The sequence below is a fragment of the Asterias rubens genome, chromosome 21 (assembly GCF_902459465.1).
Source record: "Asterias rubens chromosome 21, eAstRub1.3, whole genome shotgun sequence".
Taxonomy (NCBI): Eukaryota; Metazoa; Echinodermata; class Asteroidea; order Forcipulatida; family Asteriidae; genus Asterias; species Asterias rubens.
In genome coordinates, this window is record NC_047082.1 from 1,223,046 (window position 1) to 1,244,123 (window position 21,078).

At 40.7% G+C, this 21,078-nt stretch overlaps 1 protein-coding gene across 1 annotated transcript; it reads right to left on the minus strand.

Moving 5' to 3' along the window:
• Positions 1–537: 537 nt before the first annotated feature.
• LOC117304740 (adhesion G protein-coupled receptor L4-like) lies at positions 538–18,632 on the minus strand. The gene is made up of 24 exons (XM_033789341.1): positions 18,339–18,632; positions 17,594–17,747; positions 16,911–17,024; positions 14,754–14,911; positions 14,225–14,380; positions 13,487–13,646; positions 12,608–13,167; positions 12,164–12,382; positions 11,698–11,766; positions 11,423–11,537; positions 10,265–10,387; positions 9,778–9,971; positions 9,455–9,525; positions 7,971–8,109; positions 7,223–7,332; positions 6,110–6,215; positions 5,427–5,580; positions 4,221–4,287; positions 3,921–3,987; positions 3,051–3,136; positions 2,316–2,436; positions 1,924–1,965; positions 1,448–1,507; positions 538–984 (listed from the first exon to the last, which is right to left on the minus strand). The coding sequence occupies exons 1-24, from the start codon at positions 18,630–18,632 to the stop codon at positions 877–879; spliced, it is 3,447 nt and encodes a 1,148-aa protein (XP_033645232.1). The 3' UTR covers positions 538–876.
• Between the last annotated feature and the right edge of the window lie 2,446 nt (positions 18,633–21,078).

Genomic DNA, 21,078 nt, shown 5'->3' on the forward strand with positions numbered 1-21,078 from the left:
GTGCGATCACACCGCATGACCCACCCGTATACACACTGTCACATCGTACGAATACTGTGCACACAAGTCATCCGCACTCGTACCACTAACCGCATGCGGAGGCCGTCAGGCCGACAGCCTTGTCGAGTCTGTAACTTCCGGGTTTAATGTGTTGTATTGAAAAATTTCCACAAGTGGAAAAAATTGGGGGGGCTCTCGGATATGCTAGTATGCAGTCCATGAATATTTATATCTTTCGTCAGACCTATCAGACAACACAGGATGTGAGGCAAATGAATTATTCATTTTGACGTCCAATCACGCACGCCTATCATGCTCGCTGAGCATCCGTGGTGTTGGTGGTGTGTGATGTAGACATGTCTCGTCTTTCGCGGGCATTATGGTAATGAGCTGACCGTGGGAACTATACGCTTATTATATATAGTAATGAGGTCAGTGGCTTCAACACAGACCCTACAAGGCTGTCGGCCTCCGCATGCGGATAGTGTACGGGGGCATCGTGTCGTGCGATGTTACGCACAGTGAATACGGGTGGGTTTTTATACAGCGGCGGTCTTTTTTTGGAGTGAATAACCGACTGCCTTGAGCAAGGCTAAGCTAGTTCCCACATGACGAAAATCGGCCATCTTTACGGGCAATTTGAAACAAGAAGCCTTGCGTTTTGCGCAAGAACGGCGTGCAGCACGAGCAGTATGCCAAAAATTTGTTGGCTGATGTTTAGTAAACAGCATGGTTGCATTAGAAAACTGAGCGGTTGACGCGCCTGCAAGCCTGAATGCAATTTGCCTGTAAAGATGGCGTCTATTGCACTTTATGTATAGTGACCAGATTGAGTTTGTCCATCTTGGTCCATGGATGGAGCGGACAATGCTTGGTCTAATATGCACTGTCCGAGTTTTGGGAACTGGGTGACACCTTCACGAGTCGGATGTGAGTTTTCTTGTCGGTTATTGTCCAGGCGTTGGTTCGTGGTGCCACGCTTCTCTGGAAAACAGAAATAAAAGTGAGGACAATTGGTCACGTCTATAGGCCGTCAGTAAAAAATGGTAACTCGGACAATGTGAAAATACAAAAGAAATGCTTAGCTTTGAGGGATCACATGGTGAGGTATCAATGCATGGTTTGTGGTTTGTGAGAACTTGAATAGCTATTTATTCTACTACAGCGGAGCAGAATTTTTGGAATTTTGGAGACAGACAGACATAAATAGCCAGATAAGTTTAAAAAACAAAATAAATATCTACACTGCAAACGTGCACGGTAATACCGCAAACCAAAAATACAAAATAAGCGCTATAAAGAATTGGCCTTTATATGAAATGAAAAACCTTGATGCCAATGTTTTATTTAAGAGTTAGTTGCTTTCGTAAGGCTTCGAAGTTGATGATTTTTGGCGTATGTTGTTGTTGTTGTTGTTGTTTATTGTTGTTGTCAGCCAAAAACTTACACTTCCATCCATGCTTCGATCTGCTCTTTTCTTCAACTCGTGACGGAAGGCTGTACGTACCTGAGGGACAATACAAATTATACACATCAAATAGCTGTTAACTGTATTTTTGGTTTTGCTTGTTAGTTGCCTTTTTTATTCTAATCAATTATCAACAACAATTCATCAAAACTTTTACGATAATCACCAGTGTGGTCGTCAAGCTTTCACTGTCACTTCGCTGTGGTGATCAGGGAAACTTCCCGAATATTCTGTTTGTTACTTTGCCCAGTTGCGCATCTATGCAACACCAAGAGAAAAATGTGGTTCTTAGGGAAAACCTGAGGGAGTACCTCTGTCCTCATAGTTCAGTTTGTAGAGCATCTGCCCGGAATGTCGGGGTCTTGGGTTCAAATCCCAATGAGGACGTCTGATTTTTCTCATCCCATGTTTCACTGTTATTTCCAATAATTTCCTTAAGTTTTATTCAAACTTGCCTCTGAGCTCATCACACAGTAGAAGATGAACATGAAGAAACCCTGTCAAGAAAAAAATAAACACAAGAAAACAATTGATGGCATTGTAACAAATGTTGCATGCATCAATGGACGTTAGGCCATTGTTCCGTCGCTCCATTATTTCGAACGAATGGCGCGATGGCTACCTTTAAACAACATCACGCCATTTGTGCGAAATAGTTGAGCACTGGAAAAATATAGCATTTGACGTCAGAGGTGGAGTGGAGGTTAATAACAGATAATGCCCACGATGTTAGCGCCATTCGTTGGATACGAATGGCACTCGGGCTTCGTCTTTTGGCCAGTCCTACCCACAAATGGGCGAGTGCCTCGGTCATTATCATATATGTTATCACCAAACCATGACTTACCTGCAAGGCGTTCAAGATGATGAATGCATAGCGGAGGACAATGCTGTACTGGATGAAAAGTCCGATAATCCAGGATATACCAAGGAGAGGAACCAGCATCATGGCGCTCTTACTGGCCGCTCTGAAACGAAAAAGTAACTGGTCATTTTCTGCTAAACGACACAAAATGGCTGAAATGTCATGTCCACAGCTCCAGTTGCATGATAACAATGTTATAGTTCAGTTCAAGATGTCCAGTAGTTGGTTCTGCACAAATTCAAAGTAAAATTTGCGAGACGAAGGACTTTTATTCAGCACATTGAAACCTTTCCGAGCAGACGACTTTGTATTTTCTGCAAAAGTGACAGGGTAAATTTTCGTTTCAGCGCATGCACCCTGTGGTCTCGAGTCACCGCAAGTCAACTTGTATGCGCATGTTGATATTTTTGGTTAATGTAAAAGCTTTAAAATACCAACAAAAAACACTATCAAAAAATGCAAATGTACACGATTCAATCATTACTCAAAGAATATCACACAGGGGTAAATTCCAGAAAGTATTACATGCAAATTATTAGCAGAATACCAGTTACAGATAGTATACACATGTATAATGTTTGAGGATGCGAGGTCAAAGGTGTTTTTGGAAGGGGATTGAAGTAGGCTCAAGGAAGGTTTGTGGCATAATTCACAATCCTCAAAGTGTGACGTTAGATGTTCAGGCTATCCCATTTACCCACCACCTCCCCATCTTACCTGATACGCTCAAAATTGGTCTGACACTTGAGGGCAGCAGCACGGGTAACCACGACAACCACCATAATTAGTACAACCATGTTGACCTGATGTGAACAGAAAAGATATTAGATTTAAAAAAAAAAAAAACCCAAATTTATCGTTGTCAGGCCAAGTAGGACTCTTCATGTGGTTTGCAGTATTGCCCTCATTCATTAGGGCCTAATTTTGTCATAAACCTGTTAAGCAACATCTTTGCTAAGCAACAATTGAGTGGGTGTACGAGTTGGAGCAATTTAAACTCTGTGGTAATTTGGCCGGTAACCTATTTCAGCTTAGCAATATATATCTGTGCTTAGCAAGTTTTTATGCTTACACGCTTTATAAATGTCGGCGCACGCCCCTTAAGCATTCCTGAAACAATCTCAACTCCTTGGGAGTATGCAGCACCGACTGCTAAATGACAGACAGGTTTGTAATCTCTACTCCCTTACAGGTACCCATTTTCTCTAGAATGATAAGAAACAGTTCATCAAGTGTCAAGACCGTGATTCGAACCCACACTTCGGTTCCTCAGCCACCAGGGCCCAATTTCATAAAGCTGCTTGAGCAGAAAAAGTAACTCTGCTTATTAAGTAATTTTGCTTACCAGAATAAGGTTACCAACCAAACTACCATGTCACGTGTACAACTTGTGACAGGTATCCTGCTTATTTCTGCTCAGCAGAAAGTTGTTAAGCAATACTGCTCAGCAGAAAGTTGTTAAGCAATATTGTATTCTTAAGCAACTCTATGAAGTTGGACTTGGAACTTGAGTTCAATGCACAAGATTGCTCGGCCCACCTACGATGAAAGTGAAAGGCAGAGTGGTCGAAACCAACTCTTTCTTACCGTGACTACAACGATGAGAGGTCCAACAAAAGCCCATATCAGACCATCTTTTTGGGTCAGCCAACAACTGCAATGAGAAAAATAGAATCAATAATATGGCAAAATAAATTAATAATCAAATGAAACAAGATTCAAAAGACAATTTTTTCTTACGATTTGGCTTACCAGACTATGGATACCATCCAAAATACCATGTGTCGTTATGCAACTAGTTTCCTGCTTTTTTTTTACTTAGCAAGAACTTGTTAAGCAAAATTTAGCCTCTGATTGAAGTTGGCCTTCAAGCTAACCGAAACTTACTGATCTCCACTTCCGTACAGCTTGGACTTGAACCCAAAAGCGATACCGACGATGACGGCAGGTACACCTGGAAATGCAAAATAAAACAGAAAGGGACAGGAAGCTGTAACATACAATCATATCGAATTCAAGTACTGTTGGTTAAGTCATCAGAGTGTGGCTTCGAATCCCAGTCATGACACTTGTGTCCTTAAAGGCAGTGGACACTATTGGTATTGACTCAAAATAATTATTAGCATAAAAACTTACTTGGTAACGAGTAATGGGGAGAGGTTGATAGTAAAAAACATTGTGAGAAACGGCTCCCTCTGAAGTGATGTAGTTTTTGAGAAAGAAGTAATTTTCCATGAATTTGATTTAGAGACCTCAGAATTAGATTTTGAGGTCTTGAAATCAAGCGTCTGGGAAAGCACACAACTTCGTGTGACAAGGGTGTTTTTTATTTCATAGTTATCTCGCAACTTCGACGACCAATTGAGCACAAATTTTCACAGGTTTGTTATTTTATGCATAATATGTTGAAATACACCAAGTGTAAAGACTGGTCTTTGACAATAACCAATAGTGTGTCTTTAAGAAATGATTTACTATAACTGCTTCTCTTCACCCAGGGGTATAAATGGGTTCCTGGGAGTGTAGAGGTTGATATTGTGTATGAAAAAGCCACTAGAGCACCACGGCAGCCCAGGGTTGTTTACTCCCCAGCTGAGAAAGATTAAACGAATGTTTTTGGCCATATGACCAGGGCACTAGTGTAAAGTGCATTGAGAAGATACTGTGAAATACACTACATTAGAACGAGTTATTATATTATTATTTTACTATTTCTGAAATAGATGGACGAGACAGACACTGAAGTGCCTGACTTTGGAATATTATTATCATTATTGGTTTATTAAAAACACACTCAAACATCGCAGCTACAAGCTGAATTGAGTTTAAAATACAGACATTCATAAAAAATAGAAATGTTAAAAATTACAGAAAAACCATTAAGAAATACAATTTAGAAATACAAAAGCAAACTGGCAAGTGCCAGTAACAAATTAGATCAAATAAATAATTGCAGGGCAAGTCACATTAAAGGAAAAAGGTGAAGGGATGGGGACATAAAGCATACCAACTGAGTGAACAAAAAATCAAGAGCAAGTGCTTGGACAAGGGATGAGATGCAACTATTTTAGGGACGTCACATCTTATTCTCACCCCATCCGATGAGATAGTAGAAAGGCATCTTGCTCTTCCCTTGATCAAACACAGAGATGACTTGTTTGTAGAGATGAATCCCCTCCACTAGTATCCAACAGAATGTAGCTAGGAACAGATAGTGTAGGACGACGGCCACAATCTTACACGGAATCTGAGCGTCAAGAACAATATTTTAATAGAATTTAATTTGTTAGGTGTTCAAACACCTATGTACGGCTCTACAAAAAAGGGTATTCAGGGACAAAATAAATAAATTGAGTTACATACACAGCTGAATGTGTGTTTTATAAGCTTTACTTTGGTGTAGGTTTGAAGCCTGTGGCATTCTGCATTCTGGAGATATACAGATATTTGCATATTCATATTACAATTTAATGATAGTGCCTTCAGAGATACAGCACCTTAAACCACGCAAAATTTAAGAAAAGTTACCTAAAATTGATACCAAAAAAATAAAATGATATTTCTGTGAATAAACGATGGAAGTTTTATACAATGAGAGCCAACAAACCAAGAAAGACAAAATCATGTTGTGAATTTTTTTTCAACATCTCCACATTGAACGCCTCTTCAAATGTAATTAGCATAGCGTCCCTTAATACCCTTTTTTGCAGAGCGGGTCACATTATCTATTTTTCTTTGCCTGTGGCTTTAAGGCTGAGGAATGTTTTTCTTCTCACCAAAGTTAGTTCTGATGCTACACCCAGTAGGAACAGTATCATGGCCATCAGTAGAGCAGCCATCATGTTGGTGTGAATGGTTAGACGTTCTGAAGCCATGGACGACCTAAGAAACAGGGAAAATGACGTACAGTATTTCTTTATCATTCCAAAAAAGACACATCTCCCAAAATGGCATTTACGTTATGAGCAACTTGAACAAACAAATAATTTATTATCATTTTTTTGATCACTAATTCTGATTATGAAGCCAATATCATCAGCAAAGCATGATATTTTGTGTTTCACACTTCATGAAATGGTTAGACTGACGCCCGGTTCATACTTTCTGTGAATGCTTTGTGCGAAGCAAATTTAATGTCACTTCTCTGTTTTCTCGTTGAATGTTTCGAACTCAACTCTTCTGAACAGTTTGTTGTGAACTGTGACGTCAAGATTTGCATCGCAATCACACTCACAGGAACCAGCTTTAGCCTCCATCAGAGGGAATGAGCTGAAGTTGAAGATTAAGCTGGAAATTGTAAAAAGGGAATCAATGTGTGGTGAAGAGGTTTCAACTAGTGGTTTAATCCCAACGAGGCCTGGTTCTTAATAATTTTACCGAGACAAAGTCGAGGTAAATTATAAAGACCCAGGCCTATCTGCGGGTTTAAACCACTAGTTGGAAACCAATTCAACACACTTTGATTCCCATTCATAAATACCTTTTCGGTCAAAAACATGATCACTTTTTGGTCAAAAAGTAAAATAAATGCAAAAGTTATAGTTGTTCAATGATTTATTTCAACACAACACCCCTCCAGCTATGAAATGGTAAAGCCCTCCGTCGCACTCGGGTAAACAACTCCTTATGAAGGGAATGTTGTGCGCGTCGCGCGTACATCGTGATGTGGCACAACTGTTACAGCCGTTGCTCTCGACCAACAGGAATGAAGAAACTGTCTTGTAAGAACAGGTGCAAGGTCGCGTGTCATGCCCATGAATTAACACTTTTTACCGGTCATAAACAAAGGTTTATACACACCAACAGGACGCGCTCTCCACCAATAGGAATAGCGAAACTGTCTGAGGTATTTATGAATCTGAAATTAAACACGGTCAAGCTAAACTTACCCAAGGAAGAGGAACACTGTCAATGCAATAAGGAGAGACACAATGGAGATACCAGAGCAGGCAAAGGTGAGTACCATCAGTACGGTGGTATGGATGTCCTCTTCCGGTAACTTTGCAATAATAGTAACAACAACATCAATTCAATTTAATTCAGGTAAACTTTTATTTCCATACTTCTAAGAAAATAATTTTGAAAAGTAAATGAAGTTTGGGGTAGAGTAACATTACATGTAGGTAGCAGTAAGCCCCTTAATGTTATAACTAGAGTATATGGGGCTGTTTTTGATCAGTAGAAACTTGTAAAAAACAGCCGGACATACAGACATACAAACCAACAAAACAAACAGACAGACAGGCAAACCAACGGACAGACGAATATAGAAAATGACAGCTGCTCTGACACAAGACACATAATATAAATTAGAGATAATACAACAAATTCATAGTTAGCGATCAGAGCACTTGGTTCAAGCTAGATCAAAGTATAACAGCAATCACAATACTTTATTCTTAAAAAGCGTAAATATCCTAATTCTATAGCTAGATCAAGGTGATTAACAACATATCCTTCTTAGTCAGACATACTTGTACCATTCTTCAACCCAAAGCTGCTTAAAGTAGCGCTAAGGGAATAATCCAACACAATATTGTCTCATCAGCCGTCTCAGGGAAATCTGATTCAGAAAATCATGGAACAAGTCAGGTTTATCTTTTGCTGACGAGAGACAAGACTCTGCTATACACTTACAGTGCTTTCAGTGACCTGCATGAGGACAGCAAAGTTTGTGGTGTGGTTGCAGTAACAGAGTATATCCTCAGCGTCATCACCTTCCTCAACGAGATAGCATCCATAATCAGACCATTTCCCACTCCCTGACGACTGATCACTGAGTAGTTAATGGTATTATAACATCATTAGTATTTCGTAATAATAATAACAAATCATTATAATAAGACTTGTAATGCTCACATATCCACCCTGCTGGATGTCCAAGGAAATTCACTCCCTTGTTAAGCCCGGTTCATACTTCCTGCGAATGCAGAGAGAATTTTGGTGATGCAACAATCGGTACACGCTCCCTTTCCTTTTGTGACACAATAAAATTCGCATCGCACAATGCATCCACAGGAAGTATGTTTATGAACATTAAACAATAACAAAATCTACCAGAGCGGGGTTTGAACCTTGGTAAACCTTCTACCAACTCAGCCTCAGCCTTTGTTGAAGGTCTCTCTATTTTGTCAATGTTTATTTATAACAGATGTTAAATTTGCATCGGGGATAAAGAATATTAATTTTGGTTTTTACCCATACACCGATGTGTGTTAGCACTGTATACTCAGTACTTTCCCGAGTCCTGTGAACAAATATCACAGGCATGTTACTCGGGTGGGATTCGAACCCACAACCCTTGCAATTCTAGAGCAGTGTCTTACCAACTAGACTACCGAGGTTGCCCGGCAGCTAGAGGCAGTTCGAATCCTATATTTTGGCAGCGGGTACCGCAACGATATAATAGATGTTAAATTTGCATCGGGGATAAAGAATATTAATTTTGGTTTTTATTTAATTTCTTTTCCTATGAGGTACCACCTAAAATCACAAGGCCACAGATGGTCACCTCAATGTGAGGGCTATACTTAACTGACTCAGGCAGCCCCCCCAAATCAACTGCCATCAGGGGCATGTGGCCACCTACTCCATATAGAGAACCACTGTCTTTGTGTTTGTTTGTCCTGTTAGTATTTGTCCATGTCTTTCCATGTGTAACTTTTTGTTGTGTTTTAAATATCCCAGGCATTGTTCTGAAAACAAACTACGTTTGTATTTACTCACATCCCTGGGGGACTCCACCCTACAAGCTTGCTTTTGGGAGTCCTCCACCACTTAATCTATTGTGTATCTTTACTACTCTATGTTAGATCTTGTCATCTGAAATGATTGAGTGGAAATAAAACTGAACTGAACTGAACTGAACTGAACTCCTGGGGCTGAAAGAGGGTTACATCCTTCACAGTCCGTAATATCTTTGTTCAGGGGTGCCAGACAGAAGCCATTAAATCTGTAACTGCTGTACAGCCTGGGACTGCACCCACATTTACGATACCACATGGGAAGCGGCAGCACAGGGACCGCCTGAAGGGGATGCAACTTTAATTTCAAATATCCAGTAAGAACATCCTTAAATCAAGACAACAAATCCTGAGAAATGACACGCCTGAAACACGTACCTTTCGTCATAATCCCAAAACACACACGTGAAAGACGGCTTCTCATTGGCTTTCAGATCCACAAGCGTTGTCTGCATAAGAAATAATAAATAAAATATTCAATTCTTTATAAACTACACCTTCAAACTGAGTGAGTGTTTTGATCTCAGGCCATTCAGGGGTTTCCCTTAACTTTTTTTCCATTTGCACGCCAGACAAGTCAACCAAAATGTTGAGTCAACCAAAATGTTGGGTCGCCCGCAAGTTTTTTCAATAGCCCACATGTATTAATGCACAACAATTTTTGAAGCGCAAAAAAAATAAATATTAAAAAAAGGTCTTACATTTTTGGGAGTTGAGAACGACACCGCCATGGAGATTTTTCCTGAGGTAGATGCCAATACAGTTACTACGTCACTCTGTAGCTGGAGATGCGTTCCATTTGTGGCATTCTTGATGTCTTTATTGGCTACCTCTCCTGGAGACAACGCTGCAACGTTCTTAAACACACCACCCACAAGAAGGGCTCTCGTCTTAGCTGTTTGATTAATAATAACAATAATATTACGTTCTTATAAAGCGCTTTGGGGAGTATGAAAGCCCTCAGTATTTTGTCCATTAAGGAGCTACCTTTTTTAAGTTTGAGACGTGTTCCTTTCAAGCACCGTGCTGTGGTGCAATATGGATGCCAATAAAAGCAGGAAACCAGAGCGAACGCCTGGGCCCAGACAATGCATGCGTATACTTTAAGCTTAAATGACGCCAAGGATATAGTTGCAAATGACTGCATAATTGATAGGGGTTATTAGTTATCTCCATACAACAACCTACCAGGTAAATTTTTAGTGCGGAACTCCTGCGCAGCAATTGAAGCCGTGAACATGGAATCCGAACTGGACCAGTTCCAACCGAATATGAGCAGCTCATCAACAGCCATATCAAAAAGGTTGATTCCTACGATCCAAAGAAAACCATCATCAGATAAATCCTGTGCAAATTTAGTTATTAGACAAGGCCTTAGCTTCACGGAGGTAATGAAGGTGATTGCCTCCATGCCCCCTGGTCATTGCCTTGGTGCCCTTGAAATGCTCCAGTAGAAATTTACAATTTCCTCTTAGGGTGCCCTTTACCAAAGGAGAAAATGCCCTGGTGCCTTTGCCCTTTCAAAAACGCAGAATACAGGCCTGTTAAAAAGTTTATGCATTGTTGTAGAATATAAGCATGAGGTAAAATCTGGACTATTCCATTTCACGAGGGGAAGCTGTATACGGACCAATGACAACTTTCAGCCAGTGACAAGTCTTGTTTTGACTTCAGTGAGAGCACTCTTTGAGTGTATGTTATATGCAAGGATTCAATGCCTGGAATTACACAGAGGCCATGACCACCATTGTCCTGAGCCTTGGTGCCCCTTCAAAAAGTTCCCCATGGACTTTAAGATTTCCCAATGGAAGTGCAAGGGGTCATCCAGGTCAAAATTCCAGTTGAACCTAGTTAACTGGGGTCAACTGGTTCAACTGGATAGTGATCAAACTCGTCCATTTTCCATATTAACCAACTGGTTTGGACTAGGTTTAACTGTGTTCAACTAGGTTGAAATTATAAACCAGTTGGTCTCTGTCCATTTTCCATATTAAACCAACTGGTTTTAACTGTGTTTAACTAGTTTATCAACTGGTTTCAACTAGTTCCAGTTAAACCCAGTTTAACTAGGTTCAACTGGAATTTCGACCTGGGCAATGCACTGTTTGAGCTTGTGTTATTTGAAAGGGACCTAGGCATGAAATTAAAGTGAGGCCACAGAAACCATGTTCTCTATTGCCCTAGTCTTGGCCTTGGTGCCCCTTCAAAAGTTTCTCATAGACTTTAACATTTTCCAAATGGAAATGCCCTTTGCAAAATGAAAACAGCCTTGCCCTCTCAAAGATGTTATCTTAAGCCTAGGGATTCATTACTTCACCCGATTAACGATGAGGGAAAATGTTTTACCGATGTTGTCTGTGACGATTTCTACCGACGCGTCCTTGCCGAGGTTCTGTCCGACTTTGAAGGCCATCTCCTCCAGAGACTGAATGACTTGAAACGGTCCCGACAAAGCGTCACTCTGAAAGAGAATGGAAAACTTTGAAACACTAGGTGTGACTTGTACAGTCTTATAATTGCTTTAAAGTGATGGCCCATTTGATTGGACGGGGGCATCGCTAGGGTTTATCACAAGCAATTGGAGTATAACCAATAAATATATTTCTAGACTTTCAACTTACGCTTTTTGCGTCACTCCACGATTGAGAATGCACAGGATTCATCAGGCTGCTCCCAATATTTGCCATTTGCTGTGTGACAAACAAACAAACAGTCAAACTGCAATCCGACAAACAAACAAACAAACAGCACAACAGTTGTAATCCGAATGCATCACAACAACTCCCAATGCAGGCTAAAGGGATGGTATACTTTTGGTAATTTCTAACAAAATTAATGATCACAAAATCTTTCTTCGTAAGAAGCAACTGTGAAAATCACAGAGCGATGTTTTCAGGAGAGTGGCGTAAATTCGTTGTACATGCTAAACTTATTTTTGTGAAATTGTTTTACTCATTTCTCAAAAACTACAGCACCTAAGCAAGTAATATTTAAGGTGGCTTTCTACGATCATTATCTAAATGTTAAGCTGTGGAAATTTGTGTTTTATGTAATACAAAAAGTACCCAAACCCTATGCCACTCCTACCTCTAGACTGTGCTTTGAGCTGTTGAAGTCAACCCCATCAAGGTTCATCTTAGAAACCGCTTCCAGGAATTTAACAGAAGTAGCAAGATTCGACGGGGGGATTGGTGTGTTCTTGTTTGCTGTGGCCTCTTGTAGAACATGGAGACCAACATGGGTGACATGGCGCGACACGTTTGCTCCACTGCCCCCTGCGAGGGCGCTACATAGCTCAGCTATTTCCTGTCAGGACGATCGTGATGTGTTACTTACATTATATAAAAATTCTAGAAAAGTCTCCAGAATTCTGACAAATCAACTCCACGGTAGTAGAATATAAAGCAAGATAACTTCTCAAAATAAAAAAAACTACCAAGCAAGTACATAATAAGGGTGTTAGCATAAACTATAATGAAACCTGATAAATATTCTTTAGAAAATAAAAATAAGCTATTAACTCAGACTCACCTCTTCAGACAAACCACTGGCTATCTCCTGTAAAAATGTGTCAGGCGGTTCGGAATACATCGATGATGGAGGAGTAACATCAGGGCCAATGGATTGGGGGCTGGTGGACAATGATTTGACTTGAGGACAAACTGACTGAGCCACTGTCGATGGTTGGTGTGTAGTGGTTGATTGAGTTGTGGTTGGTTGATTTGTGGTTGGTTGACTTGTGGTGGTTGGTTGACTTGTGGTAGGTTGACTAGTGGTTGGTTGGCTAGTAGTTGGTTGGTTAGTGGTGGTTGGTTGACTAGTGGTGGTTGGTTGAGTAGTGGTAGGTTGACTTGTGGTTGGTTGACTTGTGGTTGGTTGACTTGTGGTGGTTGGTTGACTTGTGGTAGGTTGACTAGTGGTTGGTTGGCTAGTAGTTGGTTGGTTAGTGGTGGTTGGTTGACTTGTGGTGGTTGGTTGTCCAGTTGAAGTTGAAGCAACCGGAGTTGATGTTGAGTTTGTAGTTGTATTCACACATTTTCTCCGTACGCATTCACGCACTGGATGATGACAACCAACATTTCCACAGCAGCCTGAGACAAGAAAACAATAATTATATATACATCATCGAGACCCTGCCACTTGGTAAATTCATACATTCATAATGGTTAAGTTTCTTGCTTAAAGACACAAGTGTCACGACTGAGACTCAAACCCACAATCTCCTGAACAGAAACAATCCACATCACCACAGCAATTGCTGTGGTGCCCTGTGCTTTTGCTGTGGTGCCCTCGGCAAAGTCCCAATAAAAATTGTCCTCAAAGAAAAAAACCTTTACCAGAGGGAAATTGCTGTACCCCTTCAAGAGCGACGTTCAAGACCTGAACCTTGTGTTTCATCTTTCTACTTACTTTCTTCTTGGTTGTGAACGCTGCATCCATATAACTCGAGACCCAGACCTATCTTGTCAGCCGGTGGTGACAGAATGTGCAGAGTGATGTAGTCCGTTATGATAGAATACGGAAATATATGTGTGACGACCTCGGTGGCGTCTGTGTTTAACTCAAAGACCTGGAAATAAAAGAGATACAAATTATCATCAAACTGTACAATTGCTGAACAATAATCTTCTCAGCAGAAATGAGCAGGATACCAGTCACAAATTTTACATGTGGGATGGTATTTTGGCTGGTAACCTTATTCTGGCGGGCATAATTTTGTTGTGCTAAAGCAGCTTTATAAAATTAGACCCTGGTGTATCTGATCAGCAGAGTGTGGGTTCAAGTCCTGGTCGTGACACTTGTGTCCTTAAGCAAGACACTTAAAGGCAGTGGACACTATTGGTAATTCTCAAAGACTAGCCTTCACAGTTGGTGTATCTCAACATATGCATAAAATAACAAACCTGTTGAAATTTGAGCTCAATCGGTCATCGAACTTGCGAGATAATAATGAAAGAAAAAAAATATTTCTACCTCCATGATTGCACCGAACCATTTCATGGTGCTATGGAGTTCCACATACCTTGCAGGAAACAATACTGAACGCTTTGATATGCCCCTAGGGGTGTGATAAAGCGCTGAATAAGAACCGAGTAACTCATGGAAGAAGAAGACTTTATTTTCTAGTCCCTTGGGAAAGTTATTTACCTTTATCTGACCCCCCTCTTCTATGTTGTAGGAGTGATTAGTGGTGTTGTTACCGTACTCAACAGTAGCATCTTGTGCGAAGTCTTTGTCAAAATAATAAAGTATCTGCCCTTCCGTTGACATACCCATTACTCTCATACTATGGTTAAAAGTCACCTGTGGAAAGAAATTGACATAAAAGAAAAGAGAGAATTCAAAATGAAGAATTCTTCAAGAAATATGGGTGTTTTTTTGTGCATCCCGCCTCCACACTCACAATAAAATAAGGTTTGATACAATTGTTTTTAACAAAAAGGGGTCAAAACTTTTCTTTCTGCTGATCAGAATCACCACAGCTTGAATCCAGAGCTCTATAACCACTTCGCCACAACATGACTGGGACTCAAACCCATACTCTGCTGACCAGAAACACCAGAGCTTGAGCCCTGTATTAACTGCTCGGCCATGACAACGAATCGAGTGGTTCTAGGAGTAGGCTATGACATGCCACATTTTCTATGACGACGGGAGAAACAACAAATTCTCCTACCTTTATCCAGGGTGCTGGGTCGTTATCTGCAGGAGACCAAGCGTCATCACCACCGAGGCGAACTCCTGTTTGATCCCCTGTGGACGGTCTCTCTGAGGAGGAACTTATCTGGAAATCTTTGATTGCCTTGGACTCTAGGCCAAGTGGTACCCAGCATTCTACGTAATAAACAGGAAGAAAAAAAACATTAAAAAAAGGATTTGATTAGTCAGTATATATGCAGACCTGGCCCGGCTGGAGCTCATGGGACAGAGGAGTCAGGAGTTCAACCTTGGCTTGATTTACTTTACCAGTGTTTACTTTACTTTATTGTTGTGATTACACAATTCAATTCAGTTCAATTCACTTTATTTCCAAATCCAAACAAATAAACAAAACAATTAGCAGTGAATAAAGAACTATGTTTTACAAGCAAATGGAATAATGATGACACATGAAGTAATACTATACTACATTTACAAGCAAAGGCAAAACATAAATTACGGAAAACAAAGCAAAAAACAAACATACAGAGCACAAGGTGATGGAGTTGGAGGGGGCCCATAAAAAGCAAAGCTTGTCGAGTATGGACCCCCTAACGAAAGCAATAAAGCATAACAATCAGTTTACAAAAGGAAACAAACACAATACAGTACGGACACAAAGAGCCACAGGCCTAAGATTTATCTCTTTTTGAGTGAACTGCAAATCATTCTTATAAATTATAAAGCAAAGAAAGTGTGATCATCTAGTTATTGTTATGTCAAAATACAAATAAAAAAAACAACAAGATTTATTTTACTTTTAGGAATGTTATTATTAAATGAACCTCCTGCCCTGGGTTACCATGGTTACTGGGTACTCAGCTTCAGTATTTTGTATATAAATAATTAGAATTACAATACAACTTTACAAGAGAACTTGGCAAAAGCTTCCCTATTGCATTTAAACACCATGTTTTTGTTGGAAATAAAACTTAAATAAATACTCTCATCATCAAGTCGCGCCATACGGAAACTTTTCCCTACACAGCGCTGAGTAGCCTGTAGTACTAGGTAGCAACCTGGCATCCCACTACATCATACATGCACTGGCTGTGGTTGGATTCGAACTCACACAAAACCTTGTTCGTTGACGTTGTTATATTTTTAATATGCACACGACGTAATTACGCACCACCACAACACAAAACCAAAGTTACAGAACTTACCTGCACCCCTCCCCGTGATATACAACCACCTGCTCCGTTACAAATGCCATTTTGATGATACTCGCTCAGATCACAAAATAAAGTGGAAAGTCAAGACTCGCTCTGATCTGCCAGCGATTTTTAACGAAGTTTACAAGCCTTTAATTCTGTGTTGATTTTTTGATCGAAAACTTTAGTGGTCCGACCGTAAATATTGAAGGAGGCCCTCTAGTGGCAAGGGTCCGACTAATAATACGTCCATAGACTGGCTCTCCGTCCTTATCTGAAAACTTTCGCCCACCGCGGCGGCCAACCGTTAATGTTGAAGGAGGCCCTCTAGTGACCAGGGTATGACTTTAAGTGTCCATAGACTTGCCCCCTGTCCTTATCCGAAAACTTTCATCCGCTGAGTGACCGTTAATATTGAAAGAGGCCCTCTAGTGCTAGGGTTCGAATAACGGGTTGATAGACTGGCAATCCGTCCCTATCCGCAAGGTACGTCGGATTTATCTGCAAATCTCATGAAGGACATGTGAAATCAAATGTGATGTGGGCTCAAAAGCAAAATGTCGGACGTAACTCTTTGTCCTCGAAGTGTGTAGTCCAATGTTCAGATTATCTCTACAGGACGTAGCCGCCAAATTAAACCGATTATACTATTTCAAACTTTACCAACAGCGGTTTCTTTGCAAGGCCTTCGTGGAGCGACTGGAATGAGAGACCATGCGCGAGTTCACGTGAGTGGTCTCCTATTCCAGTCGCTTGTAATCTCTCAACTCTCCAAGCCAAGGACTTGACAAAAGGCTAGCGCTGGGGTCGAGCGAACACCATTTTTGATGACGCTCTGGACGCTCCTGCCTGAATGCAGTGACCTCAATTCCGAGATGCCCTTTTAACCAGAATGCCTTACTCGCGAAAAACCATTGATAATCTATGAAATGCGCTTACGCAGTTACACAAATAAAATATCCCAGATAATAATGTCTCACCTTGGCACGAGGTTGATGGTGTCGGTGACAGAATGGTGGATATATCTTCCACGCATGCGCACTGACCGTGATCATAAGACGCATCACGATTACAGTCACTGTTCATGAAGCATTCTGGGAAAATTTGAAACCTAGATGATTCTTCACATAATAAAATATAGTCATGGGTAGATAGTTTGATATGTATCGAAATAAAATTTGTTTTCTACCTTCTCCTACTTCCCATACAGTTTTCTACCGGTGTCGCATGCAAATATGTCTTCTAAGCAATATTATCCGGAGGACATTATTGCATGATAAATTCACTTCGTTTTAAATGACGGATATGTTGCCGATAAACTCAATTCGTGTAGCCGTAGTTTCGAAAACGGCCATTGTCTTTAAAGGCAGTGGACACTATTGGTAATTACTCAAAATTATTGTTAGCATTAAAACTTTTTTTTAAAATAATTTTTCCACGAACTTCATTTCGAGACCTCAGAATTGGATGTTGGGGTCCCGAAATCAAGCATCTGAAAGCCCACAACTTCGTGTGATAAGGGTGTTTTTTATTCCATCATTATCTCGCAACTTCGACGACGATTGAGCTCAATTAATTTTGTTATTTATGTATTATGTTGAGATACACCAAGTGGGAGGACTGGGCTTTGACAATTACCGAAGGTGTCCAGTATAGAGCCTACCTGTATTCGTTGGTGCTCTGCATCCAAACAGCTCGAGACGTAGCCCGACTGATCCACCAGTCCGGATATACAAGCGCATTTCTTTTGCAAGAAGTGATCTGTCGAAGTCGAAATCCTGTACACTATTGTTGGTGTAGTAGTTAGCTTGGAAAATCTATAGACGGACAAAAAATAAGTTCATTATTTTTTAGCTCATTTATCAATGGTTCATTATTTAATATTTGAAAAAAAATATTTTCCAGATTATTCTGTCTGACCCAGAATGTGTTCTCATTTTGAGTCTAGTGTCTTCTCATATTTTTTAGTCTGGTCTTGCTAATAAAATCCCGGTCAAGAAAAATTTCCTAGCTACAAGTTATGCGGTCTTGTGGACGCCCCCCACCCCCCCCCCCCCCCCAATAATTTCGAGCTGTAGTCATACCAACCAAAAGGACTTGTATCGTCCTGTTGACGTTTCGATCATGATAGCAGAGTCTATTTCGAGGATTCTATGCTATTGGGTTGAAACGTCAGAGCCTTCAAGAAAGACCTGCTAGGGTCGAAACGTCAACAGGCTGATTTTAGGGAGGTTTCGCCGGCAAAAGGCTACGGTTAGTGTGACGGATACGTCATCACTATGACGTCATACGCTACTCACTATCCGCTTTGCGTGCAGACGACGCTGATTTCCTGCTAGCTAAGCTACGCGTGAGTGGGTTACGGATAGCTATCATCTCTTTTGCATGAAGTCAAAATTAGTCATTACCATTTGGTGCTTAATCCAATGCCCATTCTCGTCCGGCCTTAAGAGTAGATTAAACTCCATGATGGTGTTGTTCATCGAGAGAGACGATGGAGCCTGTGTCGTTAGTCTAGCCAACCACACAGGTTCCGAGAATGAGACTTCGATCCACGGGAACTTATCCCACGGTTTCGGGATCCATCCGGGTGGTTCATTGCCAAGACGGGCTGCAGTCGCTGGGTAGCCATACACTGCAGACGACGCAGTGATCATGGCGTCAAAGATCAACTCGGAATAAAAACCATTCTCGGAACACATCGCTGAAAATTAAGTTTCATTGATCAATGGTTAAGTTTTCATGAATTGAACAATTTCACGCAATTCGACTCATTCGGGAGTCACCTTTAATCAACTTGAGTCAATTTAAATCAACTTGAGTCAAGTTACAATTCAATTCAATACAGTCAATGGTATCGTACTCACTCATTTTCATTCTGGGTTTTTTCCCGAGACTTACAAAAAAACTAGTCTATTCACACCAAACGAACAAAACAGATGCAACAACAACACGGTAAAAGAAGTTATAGCATTGCCAGCAATAATTTACGCGCTACTACAAGTTAACTGCTTGATGTCGGCTCAATGTCGAGTCAACTGTGACTAGAATCGAGTCAAGCTGACTCTGCGTCTTTGACCCGAAGCAGTAATGACCCATCCGATGCAAACTGGACAGGCTTACCGTTACTTGGTCGAAATACCTATGCAGTTTGAATCTGTTGAAAAGAAAACAGCAATTTGAATCGGTTATTGGAAGTAAATGGTGGTAGTTTGATAATATTTAAATAATACTAGACCACCTAATAACTACTAATAAGTGCAAAAACATGGTTCCTGCGTAGTATTTCCATACAGGAGCTCGAAAAAACTTATAGGGCTCGACCTTGCTTTGACTTCAAAAACACCAGTTTGATGACTTAAAGCTCAGATGTCGAAATAGCTTTTCCTTGCTCTATGCTTTGAGTGACGAACTGCGCTGTAAAACTTGACTCTGCTGTTCCGCAGAAAAGAACCCGCGATAAAAAAGATTAAAAAAACACTTATGCCGCGTTTGATAGTGGCAGCTATAATGACTACGGCTGCGGCTGATGGATCACCGCGTCATCATGTGTTGAAGTGTATTACTTCCTTAGCAACGCCCTTAGAAACACTCATAGCCATAGCCAAATCTGCCAATTCGAATGCCGCCTTTTTTATCCGTCTGTTTCTGTGCTGTATCAAGCCTATAAGCAACATCCCAGCTTTTACTCGCACCATGTCTAGTCCCCCCACATGAGATCCAGTTGTCTTGTCGTCAACACTTTCAGATCTCCAAGTTTTTTTAAGCACTTTTGTGTACGATCTGCACGTCCATCAACAATCAAGCACCCTTGGCCTAACGTCCTCATTATTTAAGGATCCTGCCGAGTTACCAACGTAAACGCAAAGTATCCCTTGTGCACTCGGTGCATTCGGGTAAATACATCTACATCCGAGTAATGCCTGATGCCGCACGAGCTCGCCTGGCAAGGTCCAAACTATACCCTTAAAAACGAATCAATTATTCGGGAGGGACACAGAACCTGTTTTTCTTAAAGTCCAGCAGTCCCATCTTAAAGGCCGAGTTATAGTCGGTCGCGCGATGGTCGGGCGTCGGAAATCTAGACGCGCGATCATAAAATACACGGTTTTTAGGCCTCAGTCTTAGGATTGCGCGCAAGATTATCGTCGCGCGACCATCGCGCGACCATCGCGCGACCGACTATAAACCGGCCTTTAATGGAACAAGTCTGCTCATCATTAAGGTCATTATGTTGACAATGCCACCTCTTTTTTAATTAATAAAAATGGTTTCGGTGTTCATAATTAAGAGAACGGGAAGCGTGGGAATCATTGGAACTGGGACAGGTGACTTCATTGTTTCATGACAAATTGATCCGTTGGATTGAGTCAATATAAGGTCGCAAAATTATTGTTTTGTCTTATTAATGGTGGGGAGGGGGCGTCGAGACACAGGTTGGCGTACGTATACTCCGTTAGCATTGTATAACCATAATTGCATTGTTGTAACTGGATATAATTGGGTTAAAGAGAAAGCGATTGCCTTTTTCTGAACGAGTAATTAATTCTCTATTATAAATCGCACTGTAGAACCCTTGTTTGATAAGAAATCATTCTGTACCTCGTCTTTAAATACATGTTGTCCGTCACACTGGCAGCCTCGGTCCAGTCAGTGATTTTTGGCGCCGCGCTAGTTTCAATATTTACAGTCAAAGTTTAATTCACTAAACTCGTGTGGTTTTTCTTTCACTTTCCTATGGGCACTATATTAGGGACTGGTTGGCCATTTTCATAAATTTCTAGTACACTGGGGAGTCATGCTTGGTCTTATTTAATTTTCCCAGTACACTAGGGAGTAATTGACCTAGGATCCTGTTGACTAATGCCAAATATTTCATAGAGCAAAAAAACTGTTATTTACAAGACAAATGTTACCAGCCAAACTATGTAGGTTGTACCATCTGTGACTGGTGTACTGCTACTTTTTGTTCAGTAGAAATATTTAGAGCAATATTTTAAATGTTTAGGGCAGCTTTATGAAGTCAGGCACAGTACTAGGCAACACGCTCGCATTTTTCGTATTAAAGCATTTTGAGGAGAAATATTCTTTTCAACTGATTATTGGAGAATTGAATTGCAAACTACGGAATACACATTTATTAAGAAA

What these genes read in the sequence shown, in the direction of transcription:
- LOC117304740 (XM_033789341.1), bottom strand. Translation starts at nt 18,632, where the DNA reads ATGTGTTCCGAGAATGGTTTTTATTCCGAGTTGATCTTTGACGCCATG. An exon ending in CCAGTGGTTTGTCTGAAGAG is followed by an intron (nt 12,383 to 12,607) that starts GTGAGTCTGAGT and finishes TCGTCCTGACAG; the next exon opens with GAAATAGCTGAGCTATGTAG. An exon ending in CGTTCTCAACTCCCAAAAAT is followed by an intron (nt 9,526 to 9,777) that starts GTAAGACCTTTT and finishes TTTCTTATGCAG; the next exon opens with ACAACGCTTGTGGATCTGAA.